At 38.1% G+C, this 20,429-nt stretch overlaps 1 protein-coding gene across 1 annotated transcript in view; it reads left to right on the top strand.

Annotated features, from left to right (window-relative positions):
- The window catches only part of LOC150079266 (paired box protein Pax-7-like), a 168,451-nt gene that overhangs the window by 130,228 nt on the left and 17,794 nt on the right, over positions 1-20,429 (top strand). Inside the window, exons 9-11 of the mRNA XM_090382436.1 lie at positions 11,034-11,251; positions 14,807-14,928; positions 18,142-18,144. Coding sequence (XP_090238562.1) covers positions 11,034-11,251; positions 14,807-14,928; positions 18,142-18,144 — 343 coding nt within the window. The remainder of the gene's footprint in view (positions 1-11,033; positions 11,252-14,806; positions 14,929-18,141; positions 18,145-20,429) is intronic.

The raw sequence follows: 20,429 nt of genomic DNA, 5'->3' as shown, positions 1-20,429 counted from the left end.
CCTGGGACAAGTTATTAGCTGTAATAATTATAAATGGCTGGAAGTCAAGAGAAGAATAAATTTTGGATGGATAGCATTCAGGAAATATAGTCACATACTGAAGAGCAATATCCCAGTTTGTCTGAAACGTAAAATAATGAACCAATGTAATACTCCCCACCATGACTTATGGAAGTGAAACTTGGGCACTCACCAAAAGAATGGAAGAGAAGCTGAGAACTACACAGCGAAGAATGGAACGAATTATATTGGGAATCAGACTGTGAGATAAGAAGAGAAACACATGGATTAGGCAGCAAACTCAAGTAAAGGACATTCTTATCAAAACTAAAGAAGTAAAATGGTCTTGGGCAGGACACATAGCTTGAAGACTTGATGACAGATGGACTAAGAAAATAACAGAATGGTACCCAAGAGGAGCTAGAAGAAAACCTGGAAGACAAAGGCGGAGATGGATAGATGAAATTCATGAGTTTGTGGGTAGTAAATGGATGGCCAGCCATTAGAAAGAGACTCAGAGAGGACATAAGAAGATTTAACACAAGAAAAGTAGAACAAGCATTAAGGGAAAACAAAGGATTTAAATCAGCAGCCATGAGCAGTAATACAGAAAGACAAATGATACTGAAACTGAAGAATAGCGATGGTGTACTTATAAACAGCAGAGAAGGCATAATTCAAATAGCAGAAGACTACTATAGAGAATTATACAAGGAGCGAGGGAATGATACCAGCAGTGGGGAAGATGGATTGCAAAGTAGCAACACATACGACATACCCGATATTCTTCCTGATGAGGTAGAACATGCATTGAAGAAAATGAAGAATCGGAAAGCCCCGGGGGAAGATGAAGTTACTGTAGAGTTGTTAAAATTGGGAGGAAGAGACATAACACAGAAACTGGCAAGGCTCTTCACAAAGTGCATTAGAAAAGGTGTGATGCCTAAGCAGTGGAATAATGCAATCATAGTTTTGCTGCATAAGAAAGGAGATAAATCAGAAATTGCAAATTATAGACCAATTAGCTTGTTATCCCATATCTACAAGTTGTTCACAAGGGTCATTACTAACAGAATAGAAAGAATACTTGATGAGAATCAACCGAAAGAGCAAGCTGGCTTTAGGACAGAATTCTCAACTATGGATCACCTTCACGTAATATCACAGCTAATGGAGAAAGCAAATGAATATAAAACACCATTATGCCTGGCATTCGTGGATTATGAAAAGGCATTTGACTCCATACAGCATAAGGCAATGTTTCGGGCACTGGAAAGACAAGGCATAGATACTCCATATATTATGATTTTTGAAAAAAATATATGAGAGTGCTACATCCTTTATTAGACTAGACAAAGACAGTAGCAAATTTAAAATCGAGAAAGGAGTTCGACAAGGAGACACAATATCTCCGAAGCCGTTTACTGCTGCCCTTGAGGAAGCTTTCAGAAGATTAGACTGGTCGCAGAAAGGAGTCAATGTGAACGGAGAGTACCTAAACCATTTACGATTTGCAGATGACATTGTGGTCATAAGCCACGATCCCAAAGAATTAGAGGAAAATCTTAATCAGTTATGCACAGTTAGTAAGGATTTTGGACTAAAGATGAATATGGCTAAAACAAAAGTAATGATGAACAAGTATGCCACGGAAAGGGAAATAATGATTGAAGGAGCAGTAATTGAAAAGGTGGAGTCATATACTTATCTGGGACAAGTTATTAGCTGTAATAATGATAAATGGCTGGAAGTCAAGAGAAGAATAAATTTTGGATGGATAGCATTCAGGAAATATAGTCACATTCTGAAGAGCAATATCCCAGTTTGTCTGAAACGTAAAATAATGAATCAATGTATACTCCCCACCGTGACTTACAAAAGTGAAACTTGGGCACTCACCAAAAGAATGGAAGAGAAGCTAAGAACTACACAGCGAAGAATGGAATGAATTATATTGGGAATCAGACTGTTAGATAAGAAGAGAAACACATGGATTAGGCAGCAAACTCAAGTAAAGGACATTCTTATCAAAACTAAAGAACTAAAATGGTCTTGGGCAGGACACATAGCTCGAAGACATGATGACAGATGGACTAAGAAAATAACAGAATGGTACCCAAGAGGAGCTAGAAGAAAACCTGGAAGACAAAGGCGGAGATGGATAGATGAAATTCATGAGTTTTTGAGTAGTAAATGGATGGCCAGTGCTCAAAACAGAAGGAACTGGAAAGTTGCTGGAGAGGCCTTCATCCTGCAGTGGATTGAAAATGGCTGATGATGATGATGATGGCCAGTGCTCAAAACAGAAGGAACTGGAAAGTTGCTGGAGAGGCCTTCATCCTGGAGTGGATTGAAAATGGCTGATGATGATGCCCACAAAGAGAATAAGTGACAGTGGTACTAGTAAATCTACCAAGAAAAGGAAAGTGATTGAGTTGGATCAGAAAATAAAACAATAAGGATGTGAAAATTAAAACAATAAGGATGTTTCAAAATAAGCCCGTCTCATCAACATTATAAATGTTTTCTTTTTCGTATTTTGCTTAACTGAAACGAACTTACTTTTCAAATACCCCGCTTCCGATTCATCTGCAGAAAGTTTCTGCAGACGAATATCTAGTTCACGTATACCCTGTCTCGGTTTAAAGTTTTTCAGCCAACTTTTCAGCCAAGTTTTTCAGCTTGCTTTAAAACTTTCATTACCTCTTAATTTTCGATTAAAATCCATTGCTTTTTCATACAACATTGGGCCAGACAACTTCGCTCTGAAGAAAACAAAAAAATAAAGTGAGTGCACTCTCTAAAGCGGCATTTTCAGGTTTCAACATCATCTTTTTCCTGCTAGAACCTCCTTCACTATCCATAATCGACACAAATTCTGTTATAGCATTGGAATTTTTGTTGATTATTAGCATTAAACTCTTTGGAGAGATTTCCTAATTTCCCCCCACATTAAACTCTTTGGAGAGATTTCCTAAATTTTAATATTTTCTAATTATATTAATAATTTCAGTATTTTGTTGCAATGTTAAGAGTATGCATTTTATTTTCGTTCACATTTCACCATTAAAAATTGAGTGGAGTTCAAGCTATCAACTTCCACAATGACAGATGGAAATTTGTTCGGCAATCAACTGCTCACTTGCTAAAGGCAAATTTATGCACATATATTCTGCAACTGTCTTTCTTCAGTTTGAATTTATGCCGCTCAAGTGCATAATCTGAGCAAGAGGAAGAATCCCATCAGCACGGCTTGCTCAAACCATTCAAAGCTTTATACAGCTAAATCAGATCACCTTGCAGGTGCCTAGTCTCCAGACACTGCAATTTGCGGAACTTAAGCCTTTCTTGGTAAGAGCAACCCCTTTGTTCCCCTCACCAATCTAGTTCTTCTACTTCATTGCCTTGTACAATGGAATAATCATCTCCTTATCCCTGCTAGAAAACTTCATGTTTATCATTGACAAAACCCCATGAGCTGTCCTGGTAGTCTTTGAGCATTGCTTAGAGAACTTCATATCTGACTGTATAATTACCTCCAAGTGTTTATTTTCCATTACCCTGAGTGTAGTACCATACAGTTGGTTTGTTAATCTGAGATTACTTGCTACCTATATGCAGTATCTTGCATTTGTCAACGTTAAAACTTCAACTGCCATTTCTCAGTCCATCTGCCTAATTGTTGTTGACCCTGTTGCAGTAGCATATATTGATTACTGTCATTATTACCCTGCTAACTTTTGTATCAAGCTTAGACATTAAGCCTGATACACCTTCAATAATAAATATAGAAAACAACAATGTTCCCTGCACTGAACTCTGGGACTCCACTAATAACATTAGTCCATGAAGACCAGTGTCCATTAATAACCACTCAGTCTTCTCCCACTCAATGATCCCTTTATCCATATCAGTTAACTTGCCCCTTAATGTCACACTGCTCCAATTTGTACAGAAATCTTTTATGTGCAACAGCATCAAAAGCTTTCCTGAAATCCAAGTATATGATATCAAAATAATTTTTTCGCATCCAGTTCCTGTTACTGCATCATGGTATCAAATCAGATTGGTCAGACAAGACCTTTTATTCATAGCAGTAACTTTCTCTTAATGCCACACTACTCCAATTTGTACAGTAGTTGTCCCTGAACAAATCCACTCTGCGATTGCAGTATAATTGCATTCCTGTCTGGATGATTATGCATTACTTCTTTAACCACAGGATTTTTTATAGGTTCAGTTGCGCATTAACTTCCGTAATTAAACGAGAGCATTCTCACATCTAAGTCCAAGTCAAAAACCAAACTGAAGGGATGATATGGCGTGTGCAGCATGCTGAAGATCAGTAATTCTGTAAGCTGTCAGTCTAATTCTGTCAGTCTTTCTATAACCTTGACAGCATTAGACAGTAGGTCAGTTGATCTGTAAGATCTTTGGTTTGAGGAGGTTTACCTGCTTTTTGAATTATTGTAAAGATGGCATGTTTCTATGATGCTAGAAAATAACCATGCAAAAGGCACGCATTATATAGATTAAGAAGAATATTTGGAGTGTTAATGAAAATGTTATCAATTAAGGTGTCACTGTGATGTTTATTGGCATGAATTTTTGCAAGTTCAGTGCTTAAAAGCGATAAAACAACACCGAAGTTTCAAAAGTGATTGCCTCCCTTGCCAATAGTGCACTTTTATGATGATGCTCTAGCCTTAAATAACACAGGAGGATCATGGCTCAGTACATGAAGGATCATGACAATTATCCTCTACACATGTATGGAGACTAGAAATGGCCTGGGAGTGTGATAGGCAAACAGTTCATCCTATCCAAGGATCATAGCCTCAAACATGGAATGAATGTGAACTTCCCATCTATGTTAATGATATTGTGTTCCAAAGAACAAATTCATAAGTTCTCAGGCTATTTCAGTGCAATTATCACCATCATCATAGAAATGGTGATAATTGCACTGCCTGTAGAAGTTTGATTTTCCTCCCAAACGTTCTCAGCCAAAGAAGATTTCTCATAATCAGCCGAATCTATTGTCCTTACATGCTCCCCCATGTGATCTTTAAACCTGGTGCTGACTCTCCTACATAACATTCCCCACAATCCAGACGTCTGATCTTGTATGTAGTTCCACTTGTACCCTCCGCAGGTAAAGGTGCTTTACCTTGACACAATTGCATGCAGCCTCTGCCTCAGCAGCTGTACACAGCATGTCTAATTGGTCCATAATAGCCTTGATATCCATTTTGATATGCCTGGACAGTAAAGAATATGTGTGGTGGCACTGGGTAGTAATAGTGGCATGTGATGCAAGAAAGCAAGTGTATGAGCTTATGCAGCATCAGCCAAAAAAAAAAAAAGGAGGGGGGTATAAACATTCTCTCCCCCACCATAGTTTTGGAGATCTGCTGTAACACTTGGTCTATTGTCAGAGATGCTGCAGTAGTCCCACCAGAGGATTTTGGGCAAGTATGTTTGGGGGAAGAGAGAGAGAGAGAAAGAGAGAAGCATTCACACCACATATATTCTTCACTATCCAAGCATAATAGAATGGATCTCGAGGATATTACAGATCTATCAGAAACTGTGTGCAATTGTTGGGGTGGAGGCTGCATACAGTTTTGCCAAGGGTTAAGGAATCTCTACCTAACAAAGGTACAAATGGAACTACATACAAGTTCGAATACGGCGCCTCCGTAGCCAGGTGGGAAGGAGCAGCAGTGCGTAGCACACGCTTCTTGATTAGACCGGGGTTCGAGCCTGTCACCACCAAATACGGAGGAGGCGGAAAGGTCAGGAAATGACCACCGCATAACCCGGAGCAATATGGCCTTAGTTGCTAATGCTCCTAAAAACCAAATAACAAACAAACAAGTTCGAATATTTGGATTGTGGAGAATATTATTTATGTAGGGCAGTCAACTTGTAGTTTTAAGGATCACATAGGGTGAGTATGTAATAGCAATAGTCATCTGATTATGGGAAATCTGCTCTGGCTGAGCACTCTTGGGAGGAAAATCATCAAATTTCAACAGGGAATGCAATTATCATTGATCATTTACATAGGTATTAGCATTAGAAATGGCTTGAGAGCTTATTAATTTTCCCTTGGTAATATGACACCATTAATAGACAGGGGGCTTTGTTCATGGCTGCTATCCTTGGATAGGATGAATGGTTTTGTTTTGGGACATTTCTGGTCTTCATGCATGTGTGAAGGATAATCCCATGAACCTGCTGTGTTATTTATTTGTACTGTCAGTGTAAAATTAAACTATTCAAAAAGGAGGCAGCCACCTTTGAAAGCTCTGGTATTTTATCACTTTTATCTTCATAATTTTATCTTTGTATTTTATTTTATATTAAATATGCAGTTGTATCCTATATTTACTCTGTATCTAGTTTTTTTTTTTTTTTTTTATTCTTATTGAAGATTTTGTGATATATTATATGAGTTGGGGTGATTATTGTAGTTGTTTTTCCCTCTCCCTGAGGTCTGTTTTAAGAGTGCTAATTCAGATTGACTACAGAGAAATGAATGATTTATGCTATAGTATGTTTAGATGAATCACTGATCTTGTTGTGACTTCACAATTTGCTCTGACTCTGCAGTTTCAGGACAATATTATTCCTGAACTAATTGATTAAAAAAAAAAGTTTGGGGCCAAAGTTGGCTATAAGGCTGCGGGAGAACTTCAAATCCAATGATGAAATTTGTGCTAGTGTTGTGAGGCTGCAGTGCAGTTGCATGTCTTATGTCGAAGCTGTACAGCCAGGCCTTACTTTTTTGAATTTTTTTGAGCTTGTCCAAAGTCTCAGTACCTCAGTTTTTTTTTTTTTTTTTTTTTAATGAAAACCCAAACACAACAGGTATTAAAACCCATAGTGCTTAGTACTATGCATGGGTTGAAGGTTGGGAAAGATGTAAAAAAATACTTGTTGACATTAGACCTGAATTTCTGTAGATTGTAATTTCTAGGAAAATACATATGAAGGAAGGTTGTTCCAGAAAATGGAAGTTGAATGAATAAATGAAGCAGAAGAATAGTTAGTTCTGTGAGTTTGAAGTTGGATTGTAAAAGAACGTTGACTGGTTGTGGCATGAGTTCAGGTTGGTTTGGAAGAGAGAGCTGGAATTATAGAAGCCATTTCAGAAGAACAGTGCCCATGGAAGTATCTATAGAAAAGGCATGCAGCAGAAACAGAATGTCTATGAGACAGAGAGTGGAGGGACTCTGTTAGAGATGAGTCATTAATTACCTAACTGCCATTCTTTGAATGGGATTGAGAAGTCCCAGAGAGGTTTTTGGGGTGCACCGCCCCAGATGTGGGAATAATATTTCATGGTAGGGAGGATTTGTACAGAGTGAATAGCTCTTTGTGAGAAAAGTAATACAGAGGGCAAAAGAGAAAACCCAGTTTTTTTGATGGAGAGGAGCAATATTTGTGATGTGCCTATGCCAAGAGAGATTAGAAGTCAAGGTAATAGAGATATACAATTTTGCCTAGAAATCAGAGGGTCATTGAAGATGAGCATAGGAGCAGAAGAATCCTTTTTGTGAGCTATAAGACAGGACTGAGTTTTAGAAGGATTGAAATCAACTAAGTTATCTTTGTCCCACTAGAGAATTACCTACTAATGGAGATTAGCAATTAAGGAATTAGCAGTGGCTATTCTAGAAGTTGAACCTGCTTGTGCAGGGCACGTTTTCTCAAACTGGAAGGTACAATGCAATGTGCTATCATCAGCAAAACTATGGATAGGATTACTGGTCAATGGAAGAAGATCATTAAAATACAAGAGGAAAAGAGTGGGAGAAAGAACTGAACCCTGGGGAACATCAGCATTAGAGGAGAAGTTAGAATACAGAGAGCCATCTACTGTCACCTGCAGTGAGCAGTCAGAGAGAAAACTGGATACCCAATTACAAAAAACAGTTGGTTAACCTTAAGATAGAAGTGTATTTAGAAGACTTTTATGCTAAACACGATAAAAAGCCTTTGAAATGCCAAGAGCAACTGCTTGAGTTTCACCAAACATTTCCATTGAATTTGTCATTAGATGGGTAACATAAGTTAGAATATCAAGAGTGGATCAACACTGATGGAATCCATATTGGTGATTGTTGATCAGATGGAAGGTTTGTAGATAGCTTAAGAGGGAGTTAATGGATTTCTCCATTGCTTTAGGAAGAGTAGAAGTAAGTGCAATGGGATGATAACTGGATGGGAGGGATTGGTTACACTTTTTAGGAACTGGCTGGATGTGAGCAAATTTTGATGCAGAAGGGAAAACACCTTTGGAATAAGAAAGGGAAAAAAAGGTGACACAGAACAGGAGTAAATTCAGGAGCACAGGTTCTGAGCTACTGAATTTTTAACATCAAGATTGTTCAAAATCCTTCTGATATCCTTTTGATGGAAGACTGCAGGAGGCATTGAAAGGAGTCTAGTGGGAATGGTGGTTTACCAAGATCATCAATACACAAGTTGAAAGAAAAATATGATGCTAGTAGGTCAGCTTTATCTTTGGTTGAAGTGGCAATAGAACCTTCTGGTTTTGAAGGAAGTGGGAACAGAGAGGGGCAAAAATTGTGGCCAATAGCTTTGGCAAGAGACAGAATTCTTGATTACCATTTGGACAAGAAGGAAGTTTTCTACTCTTAGCCTGTTTGAAATCTAGTTTGGACTGATTAATAACCTCTTTACAGTTGTTGTGAGCTTTGGTTTAGTCAAAAAATGAACCTGGAGATTTGGATACAAGCCAATTACGATATGCAATATTCTTCTCTTGAACAGTCTTAGCATATTTATTGGAAAACCAAGGCTTGGATAAAGGATGAGATTTTAAGGTTCAGTGTGGAATAAAGAATTTCAACCCTACAAGAATAATTTCACTGACATGATCTGAGCAAACATTGACAGTAGAAGTTTTGAAACAGCAATCTGACCAAGGAAAGGAAGAAAAGAAGTCTTGCAGATTATCCCATTATGTTGTTTGGCATACATACTTGTAATGCCAAACAACATAATGGGATAATCTGAATGTTGTTGTTTGGCATTACATGAATGCCAAACAACAAGGTGAGAATGGCCACGAGAGAAAGGCTCCATTGGAGAAGTGACCATCACCGAGTTGTGATCTGAGGTGCCTAGAGGACCACTCACGTCAACTGTGTACTTAGAAGGGTTGTTTGTGAAAAAAATATTAAGAGTACTGGTTGCATGGTTAGGATTGTCTGGTATTCTGGTAGGTAAATGAACAATCTGTGCAAAAAGCCTCAGCATCTCAACCAGGTGGGTCCATGTGACTAGAAAACGGAAGCCAACTAGAGTTGTTAAATTTAAAATCACCAAGGAAAATTACGTCACTGTTAGGAAAGTTGGACTGGAGAAAGTCAAGATGAGGAAGTCAGAGTTTCAAGTGATTAGTGGAGTTAGAAGAATGATAGAGGCAACAGATGAATTGACAATGTGGTAGAAAGATTTTAAGCCAAAGAAGATCAAAAAGAGGAGATTCCAAATTACTAGTCTCTTACAGGGAATTCTAGAGTGAACCTATGCACAAGTACCACCTTTGAAGCGAAAGGAATCATACAATGAATAATTTGGACAACTGAGATGGGCAGTGTTTGAATCAACTGATAATTAGGATTCTGTCAGAAAGAGTACATGGGGTTTTTGCAGACTGCAAGTGGAAATTGGACATCATTGAGATTGGAGCTGAGACTGTATATTTGTGAAATGAACAAGGAAGTGTTTGGGAGATCTAGACCTTTTGGCATATAAGTTTGTTCTATTAGTTTGACAATTCATGATGTAATCAGTAGTAAGAAAAGGTGGCAAGGACATGCTGTATGAAGTGATGAAATTCTTGGATATAGCATACACATGGCAAGAATGTACCCAGCTCCTTGACATAATGTGACCTCAACAATGTGTCCCACATACACACTATTCGGATTCTCTCCAGTCACTATCTGGCAGAGTAGAGGCAGGGAGATTATACCCTAGCTGATCTGGAAGCCTCCTAGAGAGTTACCAATAATAAAAATAAATTTTGTTTATACTCAGAGGAGTTCACAAGGTAGAGAGAATACAAGAAACAGCACCGTATTCAGCAGTCATGGGCTTGAACCCAGGTCACTCAAGGCACGTGTGCTTAAGCACCCGTGCGGCTGACCATTCGGCTACGGCGGCCTTATTTAATAGGTTCAGTCCTGGTGGACTATCTAATGGCTGGCCTGTGAACACCATTTTAGAGTTGTACCTCGAAATGTAAGTAAGAGTGGATCTTGCCAGGTTGTCCATCATAACCTCAAAAGACATCAGTCATACTGCATGATGGAGGAGTGGGGAAGGGAGGTTTGCCAGAGCTTTGCTGCTCTGGAGACTAAACATGCGTTCCACCATTTCAAGCTTCCAATAAGCAAAGTGGTGACATTGCACTGGTCGATGAGAGTCATCTATCACCTAGTTTTTTTGGGCGTGGAGATATTTTACAGTGAAATGCCTTGAACTACCTCTTTTTTAGGTCATAGTGGTGAATCCAGGATTCATCTCAAGTAATATTTAAATATGCATCTCTTTTGAATTCAAACTGGGACAAAAGTTGTTGACAAACTGCAAGTTGTTTGAACTGTATGTGAGATGCTTCCTTTGAAAAAAATGATAACTTATAAATGAACACCACATAAAAATATTACTGTACATTTAACTAGAAATTATTAGCTATATGGAGAACCTAGTTGAAAATTTCCTTTTACTACTCAGTGCTTGGATATTAGACTATGAAACATTACCTTTCAGCCGAATCTTGTGTACACACACAAGGTACACCACTTAATGTTTATATTCCTGCTAAGTTGATTTTAGTGTTAAAGACAACAGCTCCATATTATTTTATAATATTTAGAGCAATAAATTATTCAGGTTAGGTAATTATTATTTTTAATTGATATTTCATTAATATACAACCTATGAATAGTCTGAATATCATTTAATTATTAAACTAATAATTCATATAGATGCTCTCCATTTTGGGAACTACAAATAGTTCAGGTGGAGCTGCAGCAGTACCACCAACTGAATTTCACCATCATATTCCACCTATCACATCAGGCAACGAAGTACCATGGAATGCTCATACATCATCTCTAACTTCCCGGACTGTAATGAATGATGCTACTGCAATGGCAGCATGGAACCACACATCATTTCCTAGCACAACAATGGATAATTTTGGGTAAGGATTTTTATTATTTTTCCTCTTTATTACATACATATTCATTAGACTAATAACATTTTAGGGAAGAAAGCATCAAACTATTAAAAATTCAAACTATGACATTGTTTAGTGAAATTGCATGTTCAATATCATTAGATAAATTAAGACAAACCAAAGTTTGTATATTAGGCATCATTATTATAACACCTCATATTGTGAAATCCTTTACAGCAGTTGCCGTCTCCTTTGTGTCTTTCTGCCTTGAAATTTTATTACTCTAAGAAATATACCTTTTGGTATCCCTCATTTGTAATGTAAATGAGTCAAAACTAGGTTAGTAGCTCTTATACCTTTGGGTACATACCAACCCACTGATGAGAGGCCAGATAGATTTGAAATGGTGCTATCTGGGTGGCACCATTTTTCAACTGAGAATAAGTAAGAGCAGAACAACATTTTGGAATTGAAAATGTTGTTTTTAATATAAATGTACTCAAATTTTGGTGATATACTCAAATTTTGGAATTCGAGTATAAGAGTAAATGCACAGCAGTTTCCCTTCCTTAAGCAGACCACGCTTTTCATGGGAAAAGCGTGGTCTGCTTAAGGAAGGGAAACAGCTGTGCATTTTGTTTAAATTGAGTGTTCATCCAAATTTTAATTGTGATTTTAAACTTTTTAATTGTGATTTTAATTATTTATTATCGTAAGCGGTTTTAATTATTTATTCTGACAATGAAATTCTTCTCACACTCATGGTCCTGCTGCGGTGGTTTGATGTGTTTCGGGGGTCGGGTTGGGGCTCTCGGCTTTCGATTCTGTTGCACGTCGAATTTGGTTGTATCTCTGTGAGTGAGGGAATTTATTAATTCGTTTTTTTTCACCTTATTTTATTCCACGAAAAAGATTGAGGTAATCTCTTACTTTTTTAATATATTTCAGAATCTTGAAATTAGATGTCTGTAGGTTGATTTAGTTAGATTTTTAAGCCTTTAGTAAATTAAATAAAGGGGATGGCACAAACTAGAGAATATGCATTTAAATTAAGGGAAGTAAGAGGGTTATTAACTGTTGGAATAAATTAATTAACTATCTCATCTTTACAGAACTTATGTCAATTTAAAGAAGAGTTGGACAGATACCTGGATGAAGCTATGTGATTTTTTTAAAGCTGATAATGAATAAGCCTAGCTTCCTTGCTTTGATTTTCCTTTATTAATACTAATGCCAATCAGTGGCTTGTATGTGGCATATGTTTCATGTCGCACCGAACAACTTATAATATGGTAAAATGTATACTATCATATTAACGTAGCTTGATGACATATAGCTTGGAGAGGGACACATAGCTCGAAGACACGATGACAGATGAAATTCAAGGGTTCATGGGCAGTAAATGGATGGCCATTGCCCAAAAACAGAAGGAACTGGAGAAGCCTTCATCCTACCTACAGTGGATTGAAAGTGGCTGGTGATGAAATAAAAAAAAAATAATAATAAATAAATAAAAAATTAAAAAAATATATATATGTATAATAAAATAACCCTATTATACCATGTAATCATTCTCAACAAATAGGCTTAACAAAAAACTAATTTTTAATGCAAGCTCAATACTACACTAATTTGTTAGCAGGTGATGTTTCAGTTTCAGGATTCTTGCTGAACCCTGTCTTCAGACCATAAATGATGTGGGGGGATATAAGAACATCTTCACAGCATGAAACTATGGAATTAATTAAGAAATTACAACTAATGTTAAGTTAAGGAATATATACACTTGCATTAATACAATGCTGAGAATACAGAAGATTTAGAACTCTATAGTCAAGTTCAATATTAAATAGAAACATGACAATTATACTACATACACTTTTGAGGAATTGGACTTCTTACTTTCTGCACTTTAATATAAACAACAGAACTTGCCCTTGCAGAGCTATATAAAGAGAACCAGGTAAGATATTGTTCAAGGTTATCAAGGACAGATGGACGAATGTCAAATACAACCTTAGGTTGTATTTGAATATGAATATGGTGAGCTGGTTCCAGACTAAAGATTTGAACAGGGATTCTGTTGGAGTTTCAGATATTTGGATTGTGTACCGCCCATGGTATGGAAAATAACAGTTTCCTTTTCTAATGTTGTTTTAAAAATGTTCAAATGTAAGCTGTCAAAATTTGATCCCTGTTTTTTTGTTAATGGAAAGGAAAGGTCACCAAAGAGCTTAATAAATTAAAAAAAAAAAGGCTTCCTTGAAGGTTCTTCTTTTGTAGTTTTTATCTGTGGTGAGTATAGATGTCCTCAAATTGCCACACTAGATGGCATGGTAGGCTGTATCCAATTTTTCAGGTCTACCATAGTGCAATTCCTTCCTGTGTTCTTTAAATCTTGACAAGACATAGGATTCGTCAATGTATATAGCTGCACACCTGCACCTTATGAGGTATACTGGCCTTCTTGGATTACCTTCCATACCCCCCTTCCCATAACTCATAATACTGCCTGGTGAACAGCAGAACAGTGTTGGGCCTTCCGAGATGGCACAATAACAGAGATATTTTTTGTGTTTATTATTAATTTTTATATTTTTTGGGCTAGTGCAGCAAAAGCGTGTAGCTTCCTTGTACTGTATAGCTAATACTGATGTCATGAAGGATGTCTCTTTAGGAAAATATCCAGCTTTGCTGCATTTTTTTTGAAATTTCAGGTGTCAATCCTCTCAGATAAGGGTGGCAATGCATCCGGTGTTGTCTTCTCATTTGTAGTTGATCATGTATGGTTTGGAATCTAGTGTGCTATATAGAAACTTGTTTCCTTTTCATAGATTGCAATAAGCTCCTGCTGAATTTGCATTCATGTGTTACCCTTTGCATGCAGAAATTGAATTAGTCTTCTTTCTCACCTCTGTATTTGTTCAACTCTCATGACCGTTTTGGTTTGGATGTAACATGTGTGTGCATAAATCTAGCACAGTGCTTCTTGTTCTTCAAACCAGTACTCATATTCCTTCAACAATTACTGGTAAAACACTTTTGATAAGTCTTTTACCAGTAACTGTTCATCCATTCATGAATATTTACTATATGCTCTGCTTGTTTCTACTCATATCTTACATTTGGAATATCCCTCTAGGCATTTTAAATTTAATTATGCTTATTTCCACCTGAGATAGCTTTATTCAGCAACAGTAAGTGATATGGCATAACAAGTATACCAAGGATTAAATCAGGAAAAAATAAAATAAATAAATTTCCATTTATATTCAGTATAGCCACTGTGACCAGAAGTTATAGCTTTATTTCAATCAGTATACTAGTGTAACAGTTATTGAGGCATGCATTATTTTTTGTCACTTCTTTATTTTTTAAATCAGAATGAAATGAATGTATGTTAGTTGCTTTATTATAAGGTGGGAACATTTGAGATTTTCATATTTGTTAATTATAAGTTTGTAAGCAAAATTTTCATAACATTCAAAAATTATTGGAATGGTATTCTTAATTTAGAGATTATTTTTAGAACATATAGTTTTTTCAGATTATTATTTGTTTGTTCTTATTTTTTTTAAGGTCAATGCTTGCAAGTACTGACACTTTTATGACTTCTCCATTTAATAACCTGTCAACCAGCCATACCTCAATGCCAGTAGATGTGAAAAATGCATTTCCCTATGGAGGACAGTTCTCTTCTGGTTAGTTATTCAATTATATATGTGTATGTGTACATTTATATGTAATATTAAAACTTTTAAAAATAAAACTGCTTTAGCCCAAAAGTAATACTCAGAAAGGATGAAAAACATTGCATAATACATGATCATACTACAACTTATAAATTAGAATACTGAAAGTGTTTGGAAAATATGTTACCACTAATGATAGAATAGTTATTATTAAAAATAAAAGTACAGATGAGTTAACATTAAAATAATACTTAATATCACAAATGATACTGTTGGTTTACTGTTTCCATTTTCTCTCTGTCAAGCTCAGCACCCCTCATGAAGCACTCAAATATCGCTTCCAAAACTGTAAAGCACATTTCAAGTAGAATTGTAGAAATTACATGTTTAATTCTTTACTTAAGATATTTAAATCCATTATGAATTATTAATATATATATCATAAACCGTTTTTATACCAGGTGGAGTTACTAATATATTTTATTTAAGCATTAGACTAAACTAATATACATTGGGTAACGTTTCAGGTATCTTGCCGATACCCATCATCAGACCGTGCTATCTGGGAAACAAAGATAAAGGTTACAAATTAGATTTTACATTGATTTGGTCACAATTTAACTAAGTATCAGTTCTAAGATGAATTAAAAGATGTTCATTACTATTTACAATTACACTGTCATTAATTCTAAGTTGAAATAACATTTGAGAGTCTAAGTTATAGTTATGATATAAAGGAACAATCCAATGTTACAGCAGAAATTGGTTACAACAAACTCTTTTTATGTTACGTTACTGTTAACCTATTTTTATATAAGATGATTAAATTAAAATCTAAATTAAATTCTTACCTGCTGACCGAATCCTATTTTCAGCTTCACAGACCTGAAGTGAATGGGTAAGGGGTTCAGTCAGCAGAACATTTATAGGACAGAGATTCATAAAATTAGCCAATAAAGATAGAGCTAGTTGCCTATCCTAGATCCGGAGTACTTGTAGAATGACCTTTGTTCTCCTGTCCTAGTTATAGTGTAATGGACTCCTGAGTTGACTTTTGCTCATCAGATTTTGTGGGAGTCTAGAAGGGATTATATGCAGTATAACCCCTTCCAGACTCCCACAAATGGATGACTTGTTTCTTTTTCTTTCCTGGCTCTTGATTTCTTCAAGTACTTTCTCCTTAAGGAGATGAAAATACTGTGGGTTGAACTCAACCCCTTGTTTTCTATTGATTGCTGAAGATCTGAATAATTTGATAAGAAATGCTTCTTTGAATTTTCTTTTATTGTGTTATGGAAATTCCAGGTGTCACCACATTGGAAGGTGTGGAGAGCTGTTTCAGACTGTTGAATACTTTACATCTTTTTTGTGCTCTTTTATTCTAATTGTAGGCGTCAGTATGTCTAAATGTCACTTCACCACAAACATAACAAAAAATTATCTGCACTATTTTGTAAGTTTTTGCTCAGTTGAAAACAACAAGTGTAGCTCAGGCTGACTGATGCATCTAGATGGGACATAAATGTAAAGTGTTTTAGTGTCAAATAGCACTAGGGGTTCTCCCATCTCTGCGTGATATAGTACACTATAAAGGCCAGAGTGTATGGATATTGTGGTGTGTAATGTTTTGAACTATTGTTCATCTGGCCTTTTAGCTGTTGGGCTCCTAATGGGACCCACTGTAGCCCACACTTTGCCCCATGGAGGCAGATGAGGTACACCCAGTATAGTTATATTTACTCTGGCAGGTCCTGCCACCTAATTTCCTGAGATTTTGGTGGCTAGGATCTAAAAAAAAAAGTGTTACTATAATTTACACTGAAAGGGGTAGGCCGAATGGTAATACGGTTGTTGCATGGTTGTCTTAAGTTATTGAGTGTGGGTTTGGAATAATTTTTGTTTCATTAGACGTGGTTGCAAAGTTAGAGAGACGGAAGACTGGGGGAGTAAGACAGAGGTGGGGTCAATAGAGAAGGTGACCTCAGATGGTCAGTGAGGCATGCCCATGCTCCACCAGAGGGAAGAAGACAGCAGAACCCCCCCCCCCAGAAATAAGAAAAAAGTACTGTGCAAGCATGCACTGGTATGGAGAGGCCAATGGCCTTGGCAGCAAGCAGCAGCAATAGTCATGTCTGGTATGTACATCTCAGAGGTCACAGTTGCTGGAGTCAAGTTCAGGAGATGTGTAGAGTCAAGTCTGACTTGGTGATCATTGGTGTCTTCTGTTGCAGAGGGATCTTGAGGCAGGTGAGCAGTGGACAGTGTTGATTCCGTGTCCAGTCCTGGTCCTGTTGCAAAAGGTCCTTAGTGTGGTTAACTCAATCTTTCCGTTTGAATATTTCTGTCAAATTAGGTTGAGTTGTTTCATTCAGTTACTGGTTTTAGTTGTGATGAATGGCAATAAGTATTCTCTGCCTGGAAAACGCCTCTTGCACAAACTTGGTGAAGGCGGGGAACTCCTCCCTCGAGTCTAGAAGGTGATGCTGCAGTCCTGCTGGTAAATACATGAGTTCCATCATAAGTCGACAGTGGAGGTCTTCATAATGTAGTAGCTGTACATAATGTGGGACCATGTTTCTGTCTCTCCACATGTGCAGAGGGGATCTTCTATTATTCGAAATTAGGTTAACTTGGTGTTGAAGGCACCATGGCCCATCAGGAGAAATGTTGTAAATAGACCTGGGTGGAGCCAGGAAGGGGCTCTAGGATACATGTGTCCAACTGTACACAGGAACTTCCTGGTAAAATCTCCTTTTGTTGAAGCAGACTACCTTTCTTGCTGCACATGATTCTCAAGTATGGTCCTTTCTTCTCTTCTGTCCCCTGCTATGTTGATGGTGTATTCCCCCAGTGTTGGATCAGGTAGTATGTCATTCTGCAGAGATGGGACATAGTGTAAAGTGTTTTTGCGTCAAACGACACCAGGGGTTCCCCCCATCTCCGTGTAGTATACATTGCTGTGTGATACAGTACACTGTAAAGGTCAGAGATTTAAAAGTGTATGGATATTGTGATGTGTAATGTTTTGTATTGTTGCTCATTTGGTCTTTTAGCCATTGGGCCCCTAATGGGACCCACCATTTCCCACTCTTGGCCCTGTGGAGCAGACCAGGTACACCCAGTAGAGTTATATTTACTCTGGCAGGACCTGCCACCTAATTTCCTGAGATTTCAGTGGCTAGGACCTAAAAAAAAAAAAGTTACTATAATTTATGCTGAAAGGGGGTAGGCCAAATGGTAATAGGGTTGTTGCATGGTTGACTTAAGTTTTTGAGTGTGGGTTTGGAATAATTTTGGTTTCATTAGATGTGGTCGCAAAGTTAGAGAGAGGGTGGGGAGACTGAAGACAGAGGTGGGGGTCAATAGAGAAATCAACTCCAGATGGTCAGTGAGGCATGGGACATAGTGTATAGCATATTCGTGTCTAATGGCACCAGGGGTTTCCCCATCTACACGCAATATACATTGTCACGTGAAACAGTACACTCTTGAGGCCATAGATTTAAAAGTGTGTGAGCTTTGGGAGGTGTAGTATTGTGTACCATTGTTCATCTGGCCATTTAGCCATTAGGTCCCTAATGGGACCCACTGTTGCCCACACCCTGCTCCGTGGCAGCAGACCAGGTTAACAGTAGCTCTATATTTTACTCTGGCAGACCCGCCACCTAATTTCCTGAGATTTCAGTGGCTAGGACCTAAAAAAAAATTAAATTAAATTTTAAAAAAAATCATGGGGTAAACACTAGAATTAAAAAAAAAAAAAAAAAAAAAATTTAGAATACGATTTAATTTGGATGTAGTTAAATTTTGCAGTGTGGGGCATACGTTGGCATACAGGTAGTGTGTTTAGTGTCAAACGGCACCAGGGGTTCCCCCCCTCCATCTCCGCTTAGTATACGTTGTGGGTGTGAAACAGAACACTGTCAATGCCAGAGGTTGAAAAGTGTATGGATTTTGTATATGTGTAGTGTCATGTACCATTGTTCCTCTGGTCATTTAGCCATTGGGCCCCTAATGGGATGCAATGTTGTCCACACTCTGCCCCGTGTAGGCAGACCAGGTACACCAGTATTATAGTTATTTACTCTGGCAGGTCCTGCCACCTAATTTCCTGAGATTTCAGTGGCAAGGACCTATAAAAGAAAAAAAAAGGGGGGGGGGGAAAGAAGAAATAGGGTCAGCTGAGGTAATTAAAAATTGTGTTAATTAAGTTTTTGAGTGTGGGGTATGATTACTAGGGGTTGGTTTGAACACTAGTCATGTAAATTTTTAAGAGAGAGCAGTGGGTGAGACTGAAGGTTGGGGGGAAGCAGACAAAAATATGGGATCAATAGAGAAGGCGACCTTAAGGTGTCAGTGGGGCAGGCCCATGCCCCACTAGAGGGAAGGAGGGATCAATGGGGGGAGGAGACAGAGACTGTCAGCTCCCCCTGCTAGGAGGAAAGGGGAAGAAAGGACCATGCAAGGGAGCATGGTTTTGAGAGCCAAGATGGCCTTGAACATCAAAGCTGTGGCAAGTCTTCTTAGGAGTTCCTGTTCAGTGAGTCCAGTCTGGTCTAAGAAACGTCACTCGTGGGAACGGTGTCCCATCTTTCAGTTTGTCCTAGTTATGGTCTGAGAGCATAACTAGGACAAAAAGAGCATCTCCTCCCCCTCCTGCCAGGGGATAGGAAATTAAAGATGAATAGGGTTAGGGTACCCCATTCAGAATGCCATATAGCGTTTAGCAGCAGAGCTACTGGTGGTACTAGTCCATTTCCAGCAGAGATTGGACCAGAGCGGGATCATTCAAGGAATGGTTCCTGTCCTTTGGCAGTCTTTACAGTCGAAAGGTTCAGATTCGCTTGTCGCCCTTTGTGGCATCTTTTTGTGTCATTTCCCATCCATGTGGTATTTGCGTCACTGTTGTTTATAGAGTCATTTCTCATTGATTCGACTTTAGATCCAGTTCAAGGTTTTGTGCCTTGATCATCAGAGGCTATTGGGTTCCAGGTGTCTTCTGTGGGGCAGTGTCCTTCGAGGTTTGGTCATTTCCTTATTTTGTCAGTGGTTTGTTGCGACTCACTGCGATAAGAGCCCTCCCATCTTGTGAACAGGGCCAGTACATACTTGGAGAAAGCCTGATATTCCTCCTTGGTGTCCAAGATGTGGTGCCCCTGGCCATATGGTAGATACTGTATTTTGGTGATGAATGCACTGCAGAGGTCGTCATAGAGCTGGCAATCATGCATGAGGTGCTTCCAGCTTCCTGCGGATGCAGGTCAGATCTTCCAGTGGTATTCAGAGTAGGGATAGCTTTGCATTCAAAGCTCTACGTCCTGTCAGAAGGTATGCTACTTGTAGGTGCGGGGAGAACTAGGGTGGGGAGTGTGGAAAAACCCGGCCAATGTTGGGCAGAAACTTTCTGGTGATGTTGCCTTTTTGCGAGGTGGCCCATCTATCCTGCCACACCTGTAGCAGGTGAGCACGCAACTTTTCCTTCTCCGTAGTCTTGCTATTGGTGATGTCGG

This window comes from Mastigoproctus giganteus, chromosome 10 (assembly GCF_048544385.1).
Source record: "Mastigoproctus giganteus isolate SK-2022 chromosome 10, ASM4854438v1, whole genome shotgun sequence".
NCBI lineage: Eukaryota > Metazoa > Arthropoda > Arachnida > Uropygi > Thelyphonidae > Mastigoproctus > Mastigoproctus giganteus.
This window is presented reverse-complemented; position numbering and strand designations above follow the sequence as displayed.